This window comes from Heterodontus francisci, chromosome 24 (assembly GCF_036365525.1).
Source record: "Heterodontus francisci isolate sHetFra1 chromosome 24, sHetFra1.hap1, whole genome shotgun sequence".
NCBI lineage: Eukaryota > Metazoa > Chordata > Chondrichthyes > Heterodontiformes > Heterodontidae > Heterodontus > Heterodontus francisci.
In genome coordinates this window covers 40,703,168-40,722,948 of record NC_090394.1, presented here as the reverse complement: position 1 = coordinate 40,722,948, position 19,781 = coordinate 40,703,168, and the positions used below count along the sequence as shown (strand labels likewise).

The 19,781-nt window shown below is 39.0% G+C and overlaps 2 protein-coding genes across 7 annotated transcripts in view; one reads left to right on the top strand and one right to left on the bottom strand.

The window, feature by feature from the left end:
- rbbp6 (retinoblastoma binding protein 6) overlaps positions 1-18,954 on the bottom strand; it is a 51,010-nt gene extending 32,056 nt beyond the window's left edge. For 2 of the 6 annotated variants that reach the window (XM_068056016.1, XM_068056018.1), the window contains exons 1-3: positions 17,628-18,948; positions 10,110-10,209; positions 5,142-5,178 (exon numbers count right to left, since the gene is read on the bottom strand). In XM_068056016.1, the coding sequence (XP_067912117.1) occupies positions 5,142-5,178; positions 10,110-10,209; positions 17,628-17,793 (303 nt within the window). In that variant the 5' untranslated portion in view covers positions 17,794-18,948. Of the gene's footprint in view, positions 1-1,479; positions 1,570-5,141; positions 5,179-10,109; positions 10,210-17,627 lie in introns of all 6 variants that reach the window. The other 4 variants (XM_068056014.1, XM_068056015.1, XM_068056013.1 and 1 more) reach the window with 4 other exon arrangements.
- Positions 18,955-19,051: 97 nt separating this feature from the next.
- The window catches only part of LOC137383327 (probable helicase with zinc finger domain), a 429,894-nt gene continuing 429,164 nt past the window's right edge, over positions 19,052-19,781 (top strand). Inside the window, 1 exon segment of the mRNA XM_068056011.1 lies at positions 19,052-19,145. The gene's annotated coding sequence lies outside the window, so the exon portion shown is untranslated.

Below are 19,781 nucleotides of genomic sequence, written 5' to 3'. Positions count from 1 at the left end.
TTAGCACAATTTGGAACCTGTTTTGAAGCCTTGAGATTATATCAGGTAGCTCATTCCCAGTTGCCTGCCATTTCCTGTCTAATACTACCTAAAAATACTCCAATTCAGCCAGTTATTTATAGTACCATCTAATCCCAAACCAGTCATTTAGCCATATGGACCAATTTTGTCAGCTAGTCTCTAAGATAGGATATAGGAGGAGCAAGTTTCCCCTAACTGATCGTGTGTAAATATTCAATGCTTTGCATAACTTTCAATAACTGAAAAGAATGGCTTTAGGCCTCACCAACTTAATCTTATTAAAGATCAATTGATAGCACTAGGTACCTAATGCCCTATTAAAATAAACATCCTGACAAGATTAAACCCAGATTTTGATGCCTAACTGTTTTGAGATGAACAATGGTTGCGGGATTCAGTCTACAAAGAGTATATAAAAGACGTTCACATTGAGACGGATGTAAAATACCCCAGGTATTATGCAAAAGAGCAGGGTATTTTCTGGTGTTTTAGCAAACATTTCTCCCTCAATCAATATCAATGTTAGATTATCTGGTCAATCTTTGGTTAAAATTTTGTGGGACTGTTCTGTATGCAAATTGGATCTTGCATTTAGCTATATATGTGACTATACTTCAAAATTAATTCATGGGATGTGAACACTGAGGTACCCCGAAAACTGGAAGTGGATATATAAATTCAAGTTCTTTCTTGACTGAGATTTAAAAAAACTTAAATGGTTGAGTTATAAGGAGTTTCATATATTGACCAACTACTTAGTAACTGATTGGTTAATAGATCACTACAATCTATTGCCATTTCTAAATTTGGGCATCTTCAGATTCTAACAACTTAATCTATGGCAACAGCATTACCATACAGTACAAGACAGCACCAAGTTCCGCACCATTAAGTGATGAGATGTGGGTTTTGTGCATCCATGGCTAACACCGTTGTTTTGTCTGTCAGAGTCAGATTATGCTGTGGATAAACACTAAGCAGAGTCCAAGTACCTTCTTAGAGAAAAGCTACCCAAGCTACTCTTTTGTACTTCTCTTCAGACAATTAAAAATAACAAGTTAAACAATGGCTTGGGGCAGGCAACATGGTAACACAATACTTGAGGGGTTCAGATGAAGTGTCAAATTCCATCAGTTTCTGAACCTCACTATTAACACTCCTAACTTTAAAATACAGAATGTAATGTTAATGATTTCTTAGCTGCAAGTACAAGGCTTGAAGTTGACAGGAAGCAGTTTTAAAACTGTACATTACTGGATCAGGAACAAAAAGGTAATAAAAATGGAGCAATATGAATATGAAGCAAATGGGGTTTTTAAAACAGTTAAATCGATCAAGTCTTAAATGGGGATTTGAAAACAACTTCTCCCTTCCGATAAAACCCATCTACCTTTTCTGTTTCGACCATAATCATCCATAGTATATTTGTATATCCCACTACCACTGCTAAACACTGACCTCGCTTAGCTTTCCCTGCAGTCTGGCAACTAGGTCTGACACCTCTTTCTCTTGCCTTCCCCTGCTGCCTCCGTGAGCAAAAGGATAAAACTTGACAAAACACAAGGAGGAAAACTATGAGTTCAAAAACAGTAGAAAATGTAAATAAAGAGTAACAGATCAAGACAAACACATGGTGGAAAACAGTGGCACAAATAGGTGGCAAATGAGTTAAACATTTTGGCAATTATTGAATGCGAGCACAACAAACCTCCAACATTATGAGTACAAAAATATAAAAGGGAAAGCCCTGACATGCCCATAACTAAAGGAAAATAAAAGCTCTCAGCTTAGGGAAACATTAAGAAAAATATTGAAGTATACCATCAATACTGCTAGAAAATAGCAAGAACTCAAATTTACTGTAACATTTCTTCATTACTGAGGGTTCGCTCTATAAATTACAGTATTCAAGTAGTTTAAGCATTCAATACTTATTTGTAAGCAATATTTTGCCAAATGCACCCATGAAATTTGTAAACGGTGATGGTACAGGGCAAACTAATGGATTATGTTAATTTATAGATTACGATGAAAGTTTTAAACCATTGTATAGATTACAACACTAAGCTGACAAAAATCCAAGTACAAGAGCTCTACCATAAACTTCTCTCATTAAGTCCTTTCTTTGAAATGACTGATGTGATCTTAAGATTGTTACAAACTGCAGAAGTCTGAATACAGTTTACACTTGATTCAAGTTATCTGCTCAATCTTTTAGCACTAAATTTCCACTTGGCTGTATTTACATTGCTTAATTCAAAGCATTTGATAGCTGGGAAATTTAAGTGCAAAAACCTTCCAAATAACAAGTATTAAGCTTAGACATGTTCTAGTGTTGGAGGACGAGGTTGGACACAGCATGCTCCCAAACATGGACATATAGGGACATGAAAAATCATTCCCTCCCCATTCCTATTCTAAGAGTTACCAATAGATAGGACTAATTGGTACCAACGTTCCAAACTCAAGATCACAGAGGGCTTACCATGTGCCACTTCAGTCCCAGTGATTTGAGCCAAATACCAGGGCAACCTCTAATACTGTTACATACCACACAGTTGGTTCAATACTCCTCCTTGCACCATTTGTGCATTGCGCTAGTGTTGTTAAAATTGAGCAGCTGGTCTGTCAGTGAAGTAGCCCAATGTTTAGTTATGCATTTAGGCCTTGTCCTTCATATATTAAAGCAAGGTCACATTTGCCTGCGCCAGTGATTGAGACAAATGTTTAAGATTGCATTACATAATTAAAAATAGGGTGCTCTCAGATCCTAACAAACATTCATCCTTCAACCAATGAAAAAACTGTTTTGCCATTCATTTGTGTTGTTTGGAGGACACTGTTGTTGTTAAATGGCTGTTGCACTTGTATACCCAACAGTCACTCCACTCCAAAACAAACTCCTCTTGTTGAGCACTTCCAGATTTGAATCGAGGAACTATATAAATATCAAAGTTGTTTTTTATGAAAGTTTATCAAAAGAAAAATTACTGGTAAAGGTCACCTACACTAGTACTTATTTTTGTGGCAGGAGAACTGAGAATATGAGGAACCCATTAAAATACTTAATATTCTAGTGCATTTTTCTATTGACATTCGGATAGGGGCAAATGGGTCCATTATCCACTGACTGCATAAACTGATGAAGACCTCCAAATGGAGTTGCTTGTGCTGTTTCTAAAGCTCATTTGCATTTTAACTAAATCTCCCAATTTTCTTGATTTTTAAACTAAACTTCAGCAGCCGTGGCTTTTATAAGCCTGGTTAATACCATAATTTGGCTAGCAACTCCACTGTACCTTGAAAAACATGAAGGATGTGACCAGAATGCTTGGAAATCTTTTGACACATTGAAATTAATATAGGGCTCAGAAATCTTAGTGCAAGGTGTATGGAAGTTCCACAACTTTACTCCCTCAAAGTGGAATTCAATTAACCCTTTGTGGTAAAAGTGCTCAACATCTATATAAAGATACATTTATAAATTTTTGAAGTGCATTGATAAATAGGTGCTAAATATTTAAAAACAGACAGCATATAGCTAAGCCTTTAAATAAAAAAAAAATCAGTAGCTTAACATTGTTTTATTTTCCATTTAAAAATCTACTGGAATATTCAAAGATCAAAGAAACTACATGGTCTTCTTTGGAATCTTGTGCATTAGCTCAATGCAAAGCAATACAGAGACAGAAAAGGCCTAATTCTTTACATAACCTGGAATTTACCTGGGCTGTAATGGAAAAGCTGCAATTTTTACTGTAAATTACACTAAATTCGGATTTAACAATGTAAATATCATGGCAGACACCAGCCCTTTCAAAAGTCTCAGTTAAGTTGAAACTACCAAAAACGCAGAACAAGTCCACAAAAGCAATTTTATGTGGATTAGGAAAATTGAATAGAATGTTTGCAAGCTACTTTTCAAGTTAAGTTTCCTAAATGTGTGGAGATTCAAAATCAAACCAAACATTTAGCGTTATTAACTGGCTACATTATTAATAAAGTAGGCAACCAAATTCTCAACGTGCCCCACTAGCACAAAGTTTAACATGAAAGTTTATTTGAGGATATATATTTTATAAAACGGCTCAAACAAAAAGCATTCAACTTTTACTTCACAGTTATCACATAGAAGGACAAAACAGCCAGAATTAAGCTTTAAATTGACAAGTCAGGGGATTTCTGTGGCGTGCAAGTGAAAAATCATGTACATACGGTATGAAATAGTTTATTACCAATACAGACATAAAAATATACCAGTTTAACTTAAATAGCACCACAAAAGCCTACTGACTTCCATTTATTTGCAAAGTTCTGTGGCCAGAAAAGGAAAATCAAACAGGATTGAATATTTCTGTTTAGTGATACTTGTCAAATTTTAGTTTGTTTGAGCTCAAAGTTTGAAAATAATTGTGCTGTTATGAAAATAGAATATTGAGGAAGGAAGTGTTAAAACTGCATAAATTCAACATCTGCTTTATATCCATTAGATACTGGAGTCTAATGTGGTTTTTCATGTGCCTTATCATAGTGTAAAGAAACTGGTTCCACCATCAAGAAAACATACCTATTAAATCATAAAAAGTTGAGTGATACAATGTGAAATGGAAGATAATACACTTCAAACATTCTTTATTTGAATAAACAGAATGCACATAATAGCCTATACACATGTAATACTAAAAGACAGACATCACATGAACACTTTCATGTTCACCATAGCAAACCGTTGAACCACAAGCTCTGAAAATGATCATACACTGATCTGTACAACAATGAGTCATACAGAAATTAACTAGCATTTTCAATGTGAAATACAGTGCATAATCTTGCACCATTATCAGGTCACACATACAGATATGTGCAGATATGGGCATTATTTCTAAATATTATCCATCATATTATCCATTTAAAATACTATGAATGCATTTTAGTTGGCATTACAGAACATACCCTGGTCAGGTGTGTATTATGGTATACTTAGTTTACGCATTGCTTTGAAAACTACTTGAAAAATCATTAACATTATTTTCTAATGGTTATCATTCATTTAAAATTAGCAACTTAGATTTAACATATCAAGAAAAGAAAGGTTCAGATTGTATTTTTGTTTTACATACTGCTTTCGATGTCCCACTTGCTGGTTCAGAACGATCTCTGGAAAGCAGAAGACAATTTGTAAAGATGTTACAGTCAAGTGCTTTTCATTCACAAGATAAACAAGATAAAAGATACCTACAAATAACAAGATGAAGAGCAGGAAAAAAATCATTTTCTGATAAAATGTACAGCAGCAGAGAGAACTGCAGAATCCTTCTATTATGAATTCTCAATCAACAATGATATCATAGCGGGCTTTCAAAGAAAAAGCTTGAGGGACTATTCATAACAAAAAAATGGCCAAAATGGAGTTTCAAAACAAACATAAATTGTACTTCTCAAAAAAAGGACACATGGTTCACTGTCACTTAGGCAAGGCTGTTAGTTCATCCTGCCTAAAAAACGTCAGCGATCCTGCTTGCCTTATCTTGGTTGAAGGGATGTGCTGTATGTTACAAACACATAAACTACAAACTACTTGAATTCAGAATGTGTTAACTAAATTAAAGTCCAGTAAAATTTAGCACTTAAGTTATCTAGAAATCCCTCCACAACAATCATAAAGGAGCTTAAAAACAGTTGTGGACAGTTGGCGAGAGAAAATTAATCTAACTTGAGCACTGACAACATTCACCTCGACACTCATGTTTACACCCCAAAATAATAGAAAATGGTTGACAACGTTCTGTCTTGAAACTCCCTGCAGCAATTCCACTGACCCAAGCAAGAGGTCAACAGGCTACTAAATCCAGTGTGCTTTAATTAAATTAAATTCTAGGATTTGAGCCCTCGAGTCTGCAGCAATAAGGGAGTCCCATCTTGTCTACTCCAGTGGTTCAAGTGGATGTTTATAATCCCACAACATTGGAAAACTCCTTGCTCTTCACACAAAGTGTCCAAACCAAAATCTTCCCCATTAGCCAACAACAGATTCGTGGCCAATCATCTTATTGCTGTTTGTGGAAGCTTGCTGAGCACACAATGTGTTTTCCCTTCAATACGGGCGGCACAGTGGTTAGCACCGCAGCCTCACAGCTCCAGTGACCCGGGTTCAATTCTGGGTACTGCCTGTGTGGAGTTTGCAAGTTCTCCCGGTGTTTGCGTGGGTTTCCTCCGGATGCTCCGGTTTCCTCCCACATGCCAAAGACTTGCAGGTTGATAGGTAAATTGGCCATTAGCAATTGCCCCTAGTGTAGGTAGGTGGTAGGGAAATATAGGGACAGGTGGGGATGTGGTAGGAATATGGGATTAGTGTAGCATTAGTATAAATGGGTGGTTGATGGTCGTCACAGACTCGGTGGGCCGAAGGGCCTGTTTCAGTGCTGTATCTCTAAACTAAAACAATAACCGCAGTACTGCAATTCGAAGTAATTTGTTGTACTTGAAGCACTTAAGGGTGTTTAAATCACAATGCTGTATAAATGCAAATATTTTCAACATCACCTTATATGCAGTCTACTCAATTTAAAGTCACAATTCAAAATCCCAAATTCACATCATAAATACTTAATTTCCACATTGCTTTGATATTTACGCTTAATTCAACAGTGGATATAACTTTTAAGCACAAAAAATGGCTGAATTGTAAGACAAAGTATTTATATGCAACACATCATTGGTTTAGGCAATTTCTATGAATGTCTTATCTAGTTTAAAGAAACTGTACTTCAATTTACTAATCTAGTGTCAATACATCAGCAATAAAGACAAACTTCCTGCTTTGAAGTCTGATTCAGGTACAGTAACTTTCTTTCCCTACCCAACATTTGGTTACTGTTGTAGCACTATTTTCTTTTTGAGTTTAAAGTTTGGAAGAATTTGTCTTTGCCACGCTTTCCCTTGTTCTTTCTATTCAGTTTAGCTTTTCCTATTTGAACATTCTTGGGACAGGAGTGAAAATGCGCCTAATTACAAATAAATCACGTCAAAAGCTTTAAGGACTAACAAAATACATTATACCGAAAGAACAGAGTGTCTATTGCACCTCACAGAAATGGCCCAGAACACTACACATACTAGTTGTCACATCTGTGCAAAGGAATGCAATGAAGGTTCTACCCCAACAGAAAAACATCTACTTAGTATTTATAGCACAGAAACAGGACACTTGGCCCAACACGTCTATGCTGGCATTTTTGCTCCACATGAGCATCCTCCCACCCTACTTCACCGAACCCATCAACATATCCTTCTTTGCCTTTCTCCCTAATGTTTATATCCAGCTCCCCCTTAAATGCATCTATGCTATTTGTCTCACCTACTCCTTGTCATAGCGAGTACCCATAGAGTGATGAGAATATGGAAAATAAGTTTCTCCTGAATTCCTTATTGGATTTATTAGTGACTATCACATTTATGGCACCTAGTTCTGGTCTTACCCGCAAGTGAAAACACCTCTATGTCTGCCCTAACAAACCCTTACATAATCCTGAGGGCCACTATCAGGTCACCTCCCCCAGTCCTCTCTTTTTTAAAAAGAGAGGAGTCCCATCCTGTTTAATCCTGCCTGATAGTAGAAGGTTAGAACTGGAGAGATTATATCTAAATTATTTTGCACCTTCGCCAGTGTCTCTATATCCTTTTTTTAATAAATGAGACCATAACTGTTCACAGTCGGCCAAGAGTGGTGTAATCAAGGTTCTGAAAAAAACGTACAAACTTCTCTGCTTTTCAATTCTTTTCCTCTAGAAGTGAACCCGAGTGCCTGATGGTCCTTTTTTATGGTTTTAATCAGCGTCATTGCTTTAACTTGTAACTGTACCCCCAAATCCTTGTTCCTATATCCCATTTGAACACTTAATTTTTGATAAATATGCGGCCTCCTTATCCTTCCGACCAAAATATACCACCTCACACTTAACTGTATTAAACTTCATTTGCGAGTTATATGCTCCTTCTGCAAGTTTGTGTCTGTCTGTATTTTGTCACAGTCCTCTCATGCCTCAATTTGGTGTGATCTGCAAATTTTGAAATTGTACTTTCGACACCAGGTAGTTTTCAAATCGTTTGTTAATCATGAACAGAGGTCCCAACACCGATCCTAGTGGGACACCATTTCCCACTGTTTTCCAGTCTGAAGACACTGGTGTCTAAATTATTGGAACTTGAATTTGCATGATCTTACAATAGTAACTCTCAAATGACTGACTATAAAGCTGGGGGGTAAAAATCACATATTTGAAAACATAGTTATATTTAACATGCAAAGGAGTGACATGAGGGAGATACGGAACAGGAAAACTTCAAGATTAAACAGTGTTCCTTTAAGCTGCTTTTACTTCAACTTGTGTATCTCCTCATACAAATCAGCAGAGGGAACCAGTATATTTTGGGTTAAATACTGCACTTCCCCTGGTGCGAATAGAATGGCATTTTGAAGCATCCCACATTTCCAGTTACCTCTGGCTTGTTAACTCCCATCATAATAAAATGGCTTCATTTTCTTCCCAACGCATCCCCTTGAATTAATATATGCCCCCATCAGGTACTCATTATCCTCAAATGCATTACTGGCTAACCAAAAAAATCTGATTCAGGTACTCTTCCTCAGATCGGTAATTTTGAAAAAGCCCAGCTATTATGCCAAGTGATCACTTTCAGAAAGTTGATTAAGGATTCACACAACAGCCCCAGCAGCGTAATGATTAAATTAAAAAAAATTGACTAGATTCTGCTGTATTTATTTAGCCAAGTTCAGAAGGAGGCAAATTGAGAACATGAACAATTGCAACAAAGTGAATATTGGTGGTTTTTGAAAGGGCAAAAACAAAGAGAAAAATCAAGTCATTTGATTAGGGAGGTCAAATTATAGAGCATAGCCATTACCAGCCTTCAATGCTTTACAACTCGCATCTATCAGTGCGTCATGCTTCTTTGGAACGATTGCATTGTTGATGGATAAATTTGGAGGTGACACAAATAGCACAGATGCATTTAAGGGGGAGCTGGATATAAACATTAGGGAGAAAGGCAAAGAAGGATATGTTGATGGGTTCAATGAAGTAGGGTGGGAGGAGGCTCATGTGGAGCAAAAATGCCAGCATAGACGTGTTGGGCCAAGTGTCCTGTTTCTGTGCTATAAACAAGGATACACAAATCAATTTATGTCTGCAACTTGAGGCACATGCAAATTAATGGGAATATCAATGCAAACATTACATATGGTCTACATATTGACCTAAACAGCTATTAAGTCAAAATAATGGACATTGTCTTGAAGTCTGGAGATGCCAGATCTTTTGGCAATATTTCAGTTATAACCTCAGACTTGAGGTGAATGTTCAACACATGAAAGGGTCAAGGTCTGTCTGATGGCTCATGCTTGGCTTGGATTACTATCTGCTAAGTTAGTTTAGTTTACAGTAGCAAGAAAGGAGGCACAAACAATGGATAGCAATGCAATCAGAGTCCATTCTTGTCTCTTCCAGGTCGAAATCTCAAAGTTTTATGTCACTTTGTCCTTGAACTTTAGAAAAGAATTCTTAAACAGTGTGTCAGTCACATTTCTATATTTTTGTGCATTTGGTATGCACTTTGCGCTCACATTGACACAACCAACCATTATTCATTACTGCGGTTATCCAGCCTTTTGTTTCCTCTAAAACCAGAACATCCGCATATCCACATTATTCATCAAAATATCTAACGATACATTACAGACTTAGAGTATTGTAATGTGTTGTCAGCCTTAAACACTCAGCAAAACCTTATCTGCCAATCATCCACATCTAAAACAGAAAAATGAAGGATGGGAGAGTGCCTGTCCATTTCACTCAGTTCCAGTTAAATCCAGTTCCACTATAACCAATACACAACCTCCGGTCACTTAAATGTTCAAGTGCATCTCTCAGGCATCCACTGAAGTCCATGATTGTACTAATTGCTAAAACGCAATTCAGAGGTATTCAGCTCTGAAAGACAGAAATCATTCTAAAGCTCTAAAGATGCTAATCAGCATATTTGGCATGAAAAAAATTGCAGATACTTACATGACAAATGTTTTGCCAGCAGATTTAACACCTCCAATAGGAATTCTTTTTATAATGACTGATGAATTCTTAGGGATTAGAGCATTATCATCGGTATATTCTGTAAAGAATTAAGAGACCGTTATTCCAGAAGTGTCAGATTACAAAGAATAAATTGCACTCTCTAGAAATACGACAACTGCAGAGTGCGCGCCACTTTCACTCAGTTGCTTTAATAATCCGGAAACTATATGGATCAGACATCATCTTCTTCCTAGGATGGCTTTTGGATAGGCGGGTGAAGCGGAGGTTCTCCTGATTGGCTGACATAACTTCGGCCCAAACCTCCATGGATAAGCAACATGAATGTTGATCCTTAGCTGAAGTTACCGAAGCCGATCGGGTGAACCCTTCAGGAAATTCCCAGCACTAATCTGGCCTGGCCCTTCAGTGCTGAATTGTTCTAGGTGCTCTCTTTCAGATGTATTTTCAGTGGGACATGATCAACATTACAGGAAAAGATATATTTTTTTCACAATTTGGAAGATGGTTGCAGGAACAGCCAAAGAAACACATCTTAGTTAATAAAATAAGTCCAATTAAATCAAGGAAAGTCAGTCTGGTGGACTTGATTTATTTGTTAAGCCAAAGAGCTTGTCACTTTAAAGCATGTCTCGGCAGGGTGGGGGAGAAAGAATATCTAATAATAGTGCTGGATTAGTTTTGAATGAGCACAATGTAATGTTGAGAATTTGAGCAGTGCAACACATCGTAGGATGTGTTGCTTTTCAAAACTAAAGGTTTCCTGTGTGCGTAGAAGATATATGGCCTAAAACCACCTCAGCAGCATTGCATCTTTTCACAGTTGTATTAGTTTTAACATTTTTAGTAAAAAGGAACCCATTTCATTACTCAACACAGCTCTGATTCCTAGTTTCATTACCGCACAAGCATGGGACCATGGATGCATTATATGCAACAGGGGACAGTGGAATACAACACTTGCCCGGCCAGTGGGAAAAAGCCTTATAACTTGTGTTGAGAATCACAACACGATTTCCCCTAACTCTATCTGGCTTTAATGTTGTAAACTTGAATTTGAAGAAATGTATTAAAATGAAATGGAATAAAACTTGAAATTGATTAAACGGTTTTTGTATTAAACACAAACTTGGACTTCTTACTGCATAGCATTAAATGGTTAACAACCAAGTTAGCAATCAAAACCATATGGAACAAAGGCATCTGAATCATTCATGATGGAGAAAAATACTGACATATCTGAAATTTCAATCTTCTAAATTTTACTTTTTCCAAAGCCACAGTCTGAACTTACTAAATTGTATGGGCACTTTTGCTAAACTCAGGTTTTTAAAACTGAATTCATGCTTGGTCGAAGGGGTAGGTTTTTAAGGAGCATCTTGAAGGAGGAAAGGGAAGCAAAATTTCAAACGGCCAATTTGAGATTTGAACTCATTCTTTGGATTATTCAAGGCATCTGGATTACTGGCCCAACAGCTCGCATGAGTCCAAATGGCAAAGTAAACTTTATTGTTCAATAGGCTAATTTTCATGATTTATTAGTTTATTTCCTGTGATGACAGAAAAAAAAGATGTTTGAGAAGGACAAGAATGCTGTGCCATTTAATATTATACAGCTAAATTGTGCTCCTTTGAGGCAATGTGTTTACGAAAACAATCAGAATTTAACAGCTGTTTTGTCAGAGAACTTTGCAAATCAAAGCGTTTGTCAGCTTTGGCTCCAGGACAAAAGCAACACCAATTTAAATAACAGGCCTTTCCTTTCAAATATGAATTTTTTGATGACCTGAGATGGCTCCCGGGTGGTCAGCTGCTCCTTCTCTCCCCCACCCCACCTCCCCATCTCCTCTGTTTTACTATTTAGAGTTTCTGGCTCCAATAGTGGGTGCAGTTCAGTCCCAATTACAAGTTAGTTCAAACTGCCCATCACTGACCATGCCTGTTGTGATGAAAGATATTGACCTGAAACATCAACTCTTTCTCTCTCCACAGATGCTACCTGACCTGAGTATTTACAGCATTTTTTGTTTTTACTTCAGATTTCCAGCATCTGCAGTATTTTGCTTTTGCATGCCTGCAATTTGCTTTCCTCCGTGTCACAAATTTGGACTTCTCTGGACATCAAGACAGTTTGTGCACTGGACTCCCGCCAGGATACCTTCGCTGCTTTTCTTCCTCAGCCTCTGCACCAAGTGACTTCTCATCCTTAGCAATTTCAATCTCCCATCTCAATTCATCATGCTCTCGCCTCAGAGGGCCAATCGTCCCTTAATCGCTCCCTCCATATAAACTCCCCAACCCATATTCACAGCCACCCTCTTGACCGTGCCATCTCAGTTGGCCTCGCTCCTCCCATTTTGTGAATCACAGATAAGACCATCTCTGATAACTTCCTATATTACTCTCCTCCCACCACCTCAAACCCAAGAAATAAAACTCTCTCCCAATTCAATTACAACTTCACTTTGTCTCGCCTTTGGCCCTCCATTCACAGTATTCTTGCAGCTATGAATCTACTCAAACACACCATCACCTCAACATTTGATGTCCAAGTCCCCATTAAAACCACGACTCGTTCACTCTGGCTGTTCCCCATGGTACAGTCTTCATCACTACTCCCTCAAATCCAAGGGATACAGACTTGAATGGTTACAGAGGACAACTGGCTTAGCTGTTCACCTCCAGGTCTGGTTGCCAAAACTGCTCACTATTCCAGGATCATCCTAGAATGCAAAGATAACCCCCAGCTTCTTTTGTCTACTGCGAACAGTCTTAAGCCCCTCTCCCTTCCCCTCCACCCTCACCTCCAACAAATGCAAGGAGCTCCTGGACTTCTGTCACTAAGATCGAGGCCAGCCAATTAACTGCTTCCCATATCCCAACTTCCTCTAAGGCTCCCTCTCCCCTCCTGAGCCCTGAACTTGACCCTCTCTACTTTCTCTCCTATTGCCCCATATACCCTCTTCGAGCTCAACTTGTTAATGACACCCACCTCTTTCTCCCTCAACCCTATTCCCACTAAACTGTTGACCAGCCAACTTCCCACCTTGGCTTTCATGTTAGCGGATTGGTTAACCATTCTCTCTCCTCAGGTACTGTTCCCTGCTCCTTCAAATCTGTCATCACCCACTTCTCAAAAAAAACCCTTGATTCTACTCCTCTGCAAAGTCCTTAAACATGCTGTCACCCCAAAAATCTATACTCGTCATTGATGGCACAGAGGCGGCCATTCGGCCCTTGGAGTCCATCCTTCTCGGAACTCCTTATTTGAATCCCTCCAATCAGGTTTCCATCCCGTCACAGTACCAAAATGGCTCTCAAAGTCACAAACGACATCTTACGTGATTGCAAAGATAAACTAACCCTCAATCCTTCTCGACCTGTCTGGAGCCTTTGACATGGTTGACCACACCATGCTCCTCAAACGCCTCTCTGCTGTCGCCCACCTGGGTAGGACTGCACTTGCCTGGTTCCATTCTGATCTATTTAATCATATCCAGTGAATCATCTGCTCCAGCACTGATACCTCTGGTGTCCCCCAAGGATTTATCCTTTGCCCCCTTCCATTTCTCATCTACAAACTGCCCCTTGGCGACATTTAAAAACACAGCATCCACATGCACAATGACAACACCCAGCCCTACTTCACCTCTCTCAATCCCTCCACTGTCTCTAAATGGTCAAACTACTAATCAGACATCCAGTACTGGATGAACAGAAATTTCCAAAATAATTGTCTTCGGTTCCCACCAGAAATTTTATTCCCTAACCATCAACTCCATCCCTCCCCCGGAAACAATGAAGCACTGTTCTCAACCGCTGCGCCATATTTGACCCAGAGATGAGCTTCCAAACACCTACCCCTGCCATCACTAAGACTGCTTCCAGTTTCATAACATTGCATAACTCTGCTCCTACCTCAGCTCGGTGCTAAAACCTTCATCCATGTCTTGCTTACCTCGAGACTTGATTATTCCAATGCATTCTTGGCCAGCCTCCCACGTTCCACCCTCCATAAATTTGATGTCATCTAAAACGCTGCTGCTCACATTCTAACTCACAATCAGGACATTCACCCATATGCCTTGATCACTGGGCTACACTGGCTCCTGGTTAAACAATGCCTCGATTTTAAAACTGTCATAATTGTTTACAAATTCCTTCATGGTTCACCCCTATCTCTAATCTCCAACCTCCTAGGATATTGGCACTCTTCCAGTTCTAACCTCTTGGGCAACCCTTAATTTAGCAGCCATGCCTTCAGTTACCAAGAACCTGAGCTCTGGAATGCCCTCCCTAAACCTCTCCGCTTCCCTTTCCTCCTTCAAGATGCTCCTTAAAAACCTACCCCTTCGACCAAGCTTTTGGTCATCTGCCCTAATATCTCCTTTTGTGGCTTGATGTCAAGTTTTGTTTGATAACACTCCTGTGAAACACCTTGGGATGTTTAATTACATGAAAAAGTGCTACATAAATGCAAGTTGGAGTTGTAGATTAAACTGTATGGTTCTTGATCTGTAAAAGTGCAATAGACTGGATTGCTACTCAAGTTATTCTTTCAGTCCCAAATCAATCCAAGGGAAAATGTGGCTATTTTTAATTTCTTAGTGTCTTATTGGCTATCTAAATGAAACCAATTTTAAAGGCACTCAGGGAAGGAATGCCTGTGGGATACACTGATGCTCAATACTGTGTAATAGATGGCCTAACGACTATTTACGAAAGACATACACATTTACAAAGAGGAGTCAGGCAACACTTGTGCTGTATTCCTAAGAAATTAGAATGGTAAACAAAAACAGAGCAGTTATAGAAAAAGAGCTTGTTGTCTGCTCACTATTTACATCTGCAATCCCCAACAGGCTGAAAAAATTCTATGCAGCAAAATTCTATTTGACAAAAGTATTAAAATACCATCCATATTTATAATTTGCCAGAATAAAATCAAACTCCAGTAGAATTTTGCGTCACATATCCATCACATAAAACTAGAACACAATCATACATGCCAACTGGAGTCCTGAAATTAAGGAACTCAAGAACATAAAATAGCTCCGATAATGACTAACTTGTCTCCAATTCAAATTGCACAATGAAAAATAAATATATGGATCTCTTGAAATATTCTTCACTTGTAGCCTATTTTATGACAGCCAGCTCAAATCACTAGAGATCATGCAAAGTCTCAACCAATCAGAACTCTTGAAATTATCCACCAAAATATCTACCTGGTCCAATGTACTACATTACAGCTTATTCCATCAAATCAAGATCAATGAAGACACACACTAACCACTTAGTTTCTTTGTTCCAGAATTCACTACTAAAAGGAGACACCTTAAATATGGCACATGCACCAAAAAGATTTAATGAGAGCACGTACAATGACTAACTAAGCACAGCTCACTGTATAACTTGCATTTAGATAACATTAATGCAGTCAAACATCCCATGGTGCTTCACAGCAGTATAATCAGATAAAAATTGACAGTTATAGGAGAATTTGGTCAAAAGATGCAAATTTAAGGAATTTAAGTATGAGAGTGGTGAGGTTAAGCGAGGGAATTAGAGGGTCTTGACAGCTGAAAGCATGGCCATCAATGGAAGATAAAAAGTGTAGGACGCATCAGAGGCCAGTTTTCAGAGGATTGTAAGTCTGGAAGAAGTCGAAGAGATAGGGAGGAGGGGAGCCATGGAGGGATTCGAGAAATAATCTCTCAATTTCAAAACGGAGGTGTTACCAGACCGGGAAACAATGTAGGTCAGTGATTACCAGTGATGGGTAAATGGAACTTGGTGAACTTTGGATACAGACACCAGAGATTAGGATCATAAGTTTATTGAGAGTGAGGGATGGGAGGCTTACCAACCAACAAAGCAGTGGAATTTTTTTAATGTCCAAATCAGATGTCAAGGCTGTTAACAGCTGCTTCAGTCTGATACATTGGCCAGGAAGGCAAATGGAGTCAGTGGCATGGGAACGTAGCTTATGGCAGTGACTGAACACAATATCTTTGGTCTTCCCAATATTTAATAAGGGGAAATTCCAGCTCACCCAGGACTGGACGTCAGACAAGCAGTCTGACAGCAAAGGCAGTGGAGGGGTCAAAAGGGGTGTTGGTGAGGTAGAGCTAGGTGTTGTCAGCACAAATGTGGTACCTGTGTTTTGGATGATGTAACGATTACAAAAGTGACTACACTTCAGGAGCGTTTCAAAGGCTGCAAAGCAATTTTGGACGTCCTGAAGTTTTGAAAGGTGCTAAGCACAAGTCTTAAGTCTTTCATGTCCACAATATATTGCAGGAATGCACCAATAGATCCTGCAGGACTCAACAACTGTGTGGGAGCAGGAGAAGTTCTCTGGCTACACCTGGATAAGTAAGAGTGGAACTAGGCGAGAGCAAATACTCAGTTGGACAACAGAGGAGGCACATTGGAGGAGGATGGTGTGGTTAACTTTGTCAAATGTTGCAGGCAGGTCAAGTTGAGAAAGTGCATCGTAGTTATAGTGGATGTCATTTCTAACACAGCATAAGCTACTGAACACACAGCAAATTTCTTCGCCAATTATATTGCTTGATCAAATAGCTATAACTTCACGAACGCAATAAAATGTCAGCACATTTGACCTACATCAAAGGGGCATGCCCAGACTCACTTTTTTTTCCAATATTTTTAAGGTGTTCTTTCAGTTCAGAGACCTTGATAACAAATCAACACCACTAATTCCCATGAGGAAAAATGTATGGCACATCAGCTCTCACACGTTTGAAAACTGTAAAACCAGCATTATGATTTAAAAATAAATAGTTAAGAATGTAATGGTATATAATACCTACATACCATGCAAAAATTTACCTTAAAATAAAATTATTTTGCAGCAATTCGTTTTAAAAAGAATGCATTCAGGAGGATTCAACTTGGGTTCGACAGCCTAAAACATGCCTCCAAATCTCTTAAGATACTTGCTAATTTCATTTATACGTAACACACTGCTTCAGTCATCGTCTTAAGGACACTCCGAGAAGGGTCTGGTGGGGGTGCTGGGCCCGGTGGAGAAGGCTAGATGACCTCCAACGTACATTACAGGAGATTGAGTTCTTGCACGGGTCATTTATAAGCTCAAGATTGCTTTCTAAATAAGCTGTGCTTCCGCCCTCCCAGGGTTTATGAACAACAAAGAGCAAGGGAACGCATTTTCATCTTTGGGGGGGGGGGGGGGGGGGGGAAGAAACAGATGTTGCCGATACAATTATTTTCAAAAACACAGATTAAAAGGATTGTGCTAAAACAAGTTAGAGCGTGGCGCCAGACACAAATTTAATGCGCTTGGTTTCATATGCCTGAACGTGAAAACAAGATGTCCTTACGAATTCGGACAAATCCAGCAAACATGCGCCATCTTGTCTACCATAAGGTATGAGTGAGACAACATTAAACAAAGGACAGATACATAAACATTTTTTAAATGGATAAAAGTCACTGTGGTTAATTTACCTTCCTTAGTCTGAGCGTTGGTGATCTGTAAATCGCAGTCTGCCGCTTTCAGCTTTTCTCTGGCCATGATGGTTTTCTTTAGATCACTCAAAGAAATATGAAGCCCATCGAAAGTGACCGTGTCATAGTTCAGTTTAGAGGAAAATTTGTAATGTACACACGACATTTTTGTTTTTTTTTTGAATGGGACAAGCCTTACCCACAAAAATGTTTTACCCTTTTACCACTGCAAAACACAAAAACAAAAAAAAATCCTCTTTTTCACAATTTAATTTCCATATCTGAAATTCAAGTATTTAGACTTTGTTGTATTAAAGCAATTTTATGAATAAAACACTATACTGGATCGTAACGTCAGGAAATCACTGGCTTCCTTTCAACTGCACATTGCACAAAATTAAATACTAGCTGTGTTACTCACTAATAAACCGGACAGTTCAAAAGTCAATGGTATATTTTAAACGTCCAAGAAATTGTACGAAGTCCAAAGGATTTATTTCCCAAGGTAATGAGTTCAAAAATATTCAGTTTATTTTCCCTCTTCCTTTTTATTACAAAGCCGCAATGCAGTACGTCTCGGCGCAGTTTTTTTAAAATCTAAGAGAATCAAGTCGACGTTTGACTCTTGAATTCATTTCTTCGGAAAATCCTGTTGCAACGATTGTGTCTAGGTTCGTTTCTCGCCCACAGACACTGTCCTCAAGAGCATCTGAGTATCGTCTCTCCTTTAAAGTGGGACTGGGAAGGGTTTTTTAAAACTAAAAGGTCACTCGTATTAATGGTAAAGCAGAAGAGGAAAAAAAACATAATAGCAGCAGCCACACAACACACACAAGGCCCAGCACCACCAGAGCTATGCCTTTTTCCTCAGTATTTCTCAGGAGCAAGTGGAATCCATGGCCTTTTGTTCGAAAGAATGAAGGGAGAAATCGGAAATAAGGGAGGGGGGAGGGAGGGAATGGGAGATGGGAGTTGGCTGTTATGCGGGAACGCAGAGTCCGAACTCCGAATGGACGGCACACAGTAGAAAGGCCGGCTTCCTGGCGGGTGGCTTCCTAGGCTCAGCTCCAAACGATAGGCCCGTCCGCGTTTCTTAGACACATCTTCAGACTGCAGTGCCCTAACACTCGCCCACCACTAAACCTCGCTAATAAACTACACTAAAAAAAACATTTAAGTACTAAACTATTACAAAGGGATGGCGCATTAAAGCCGAGTTCAGACAAGTCCCGCACTTTCAAACCGACACCACCTCTCCGCCACAACAATGGCGTCTCCAACGCAATAGCGCCAGGGGTCTCCCACAGACCGGCGCAGGGGCACTCGCGTCACAATCACCATGAGAGAGTGATCACGTTGCGGAAGTGACGCACACCTCCTGTCAATCACCGCGCTTTGTCCCCCACCCCCACTGATACAGCGCCAATTCCACCACCGCCAAAAAGCCGCGAGATTGAGGTGGGCGCTCGAGCTTTTTTCGTCTGCCTCAGATGTAAGATGGCGTTTGTTGGAGCGGTGGTGGGTATCTTCTTGTAAAAGTTATTTTTCTTCATTTTTAAAAAAAATGGTTATGTTATCGGTTTCTTCAGCTTGCTAAGAACGGATAAAGCGCGGTAAGATCTAACGGGTAGAGTGACAGTTCGTTTATGGTGAACTATTTTTGATTATTCCTTAACATTTGTTTTAATGTAAATTCTGAAATTGCTTTTAGAAAATAATCTTTGTATATTAATATAGAAGTGGTTGGGTTATATTGAACGTGCGCGCCGGATGGGGGCATCTTATTTTCTTACCCTTAGTTGCTTATTCTGTGCCCCAGGATGGACTGTTCCAGTTCAGTACAAATGCCTTAACCTCCTGTTATATCGTGTTCACTCACTTGGCAGATTTTTGTATTTCACGTAATCCTAATAAAAACTATTAAATAACTGGATAGTTTATTCTAAAACGTGCAGTAATTGGGGCGCAAATTCTTTTACCCAATTTCTCCCCCCCCCCCACCCCCCCAAAAAAAGGTTTCCTTTCATTCATGTCATTTGGTAGTTATTCATTTTAAATAAATTCTTTGAACCAATGCAATGGAAGGCTGTTGCTAAATGGGTCTTCTGATTCAGTTTCTTATAATGCTGATGTTAAATAGGCAACATATACTGT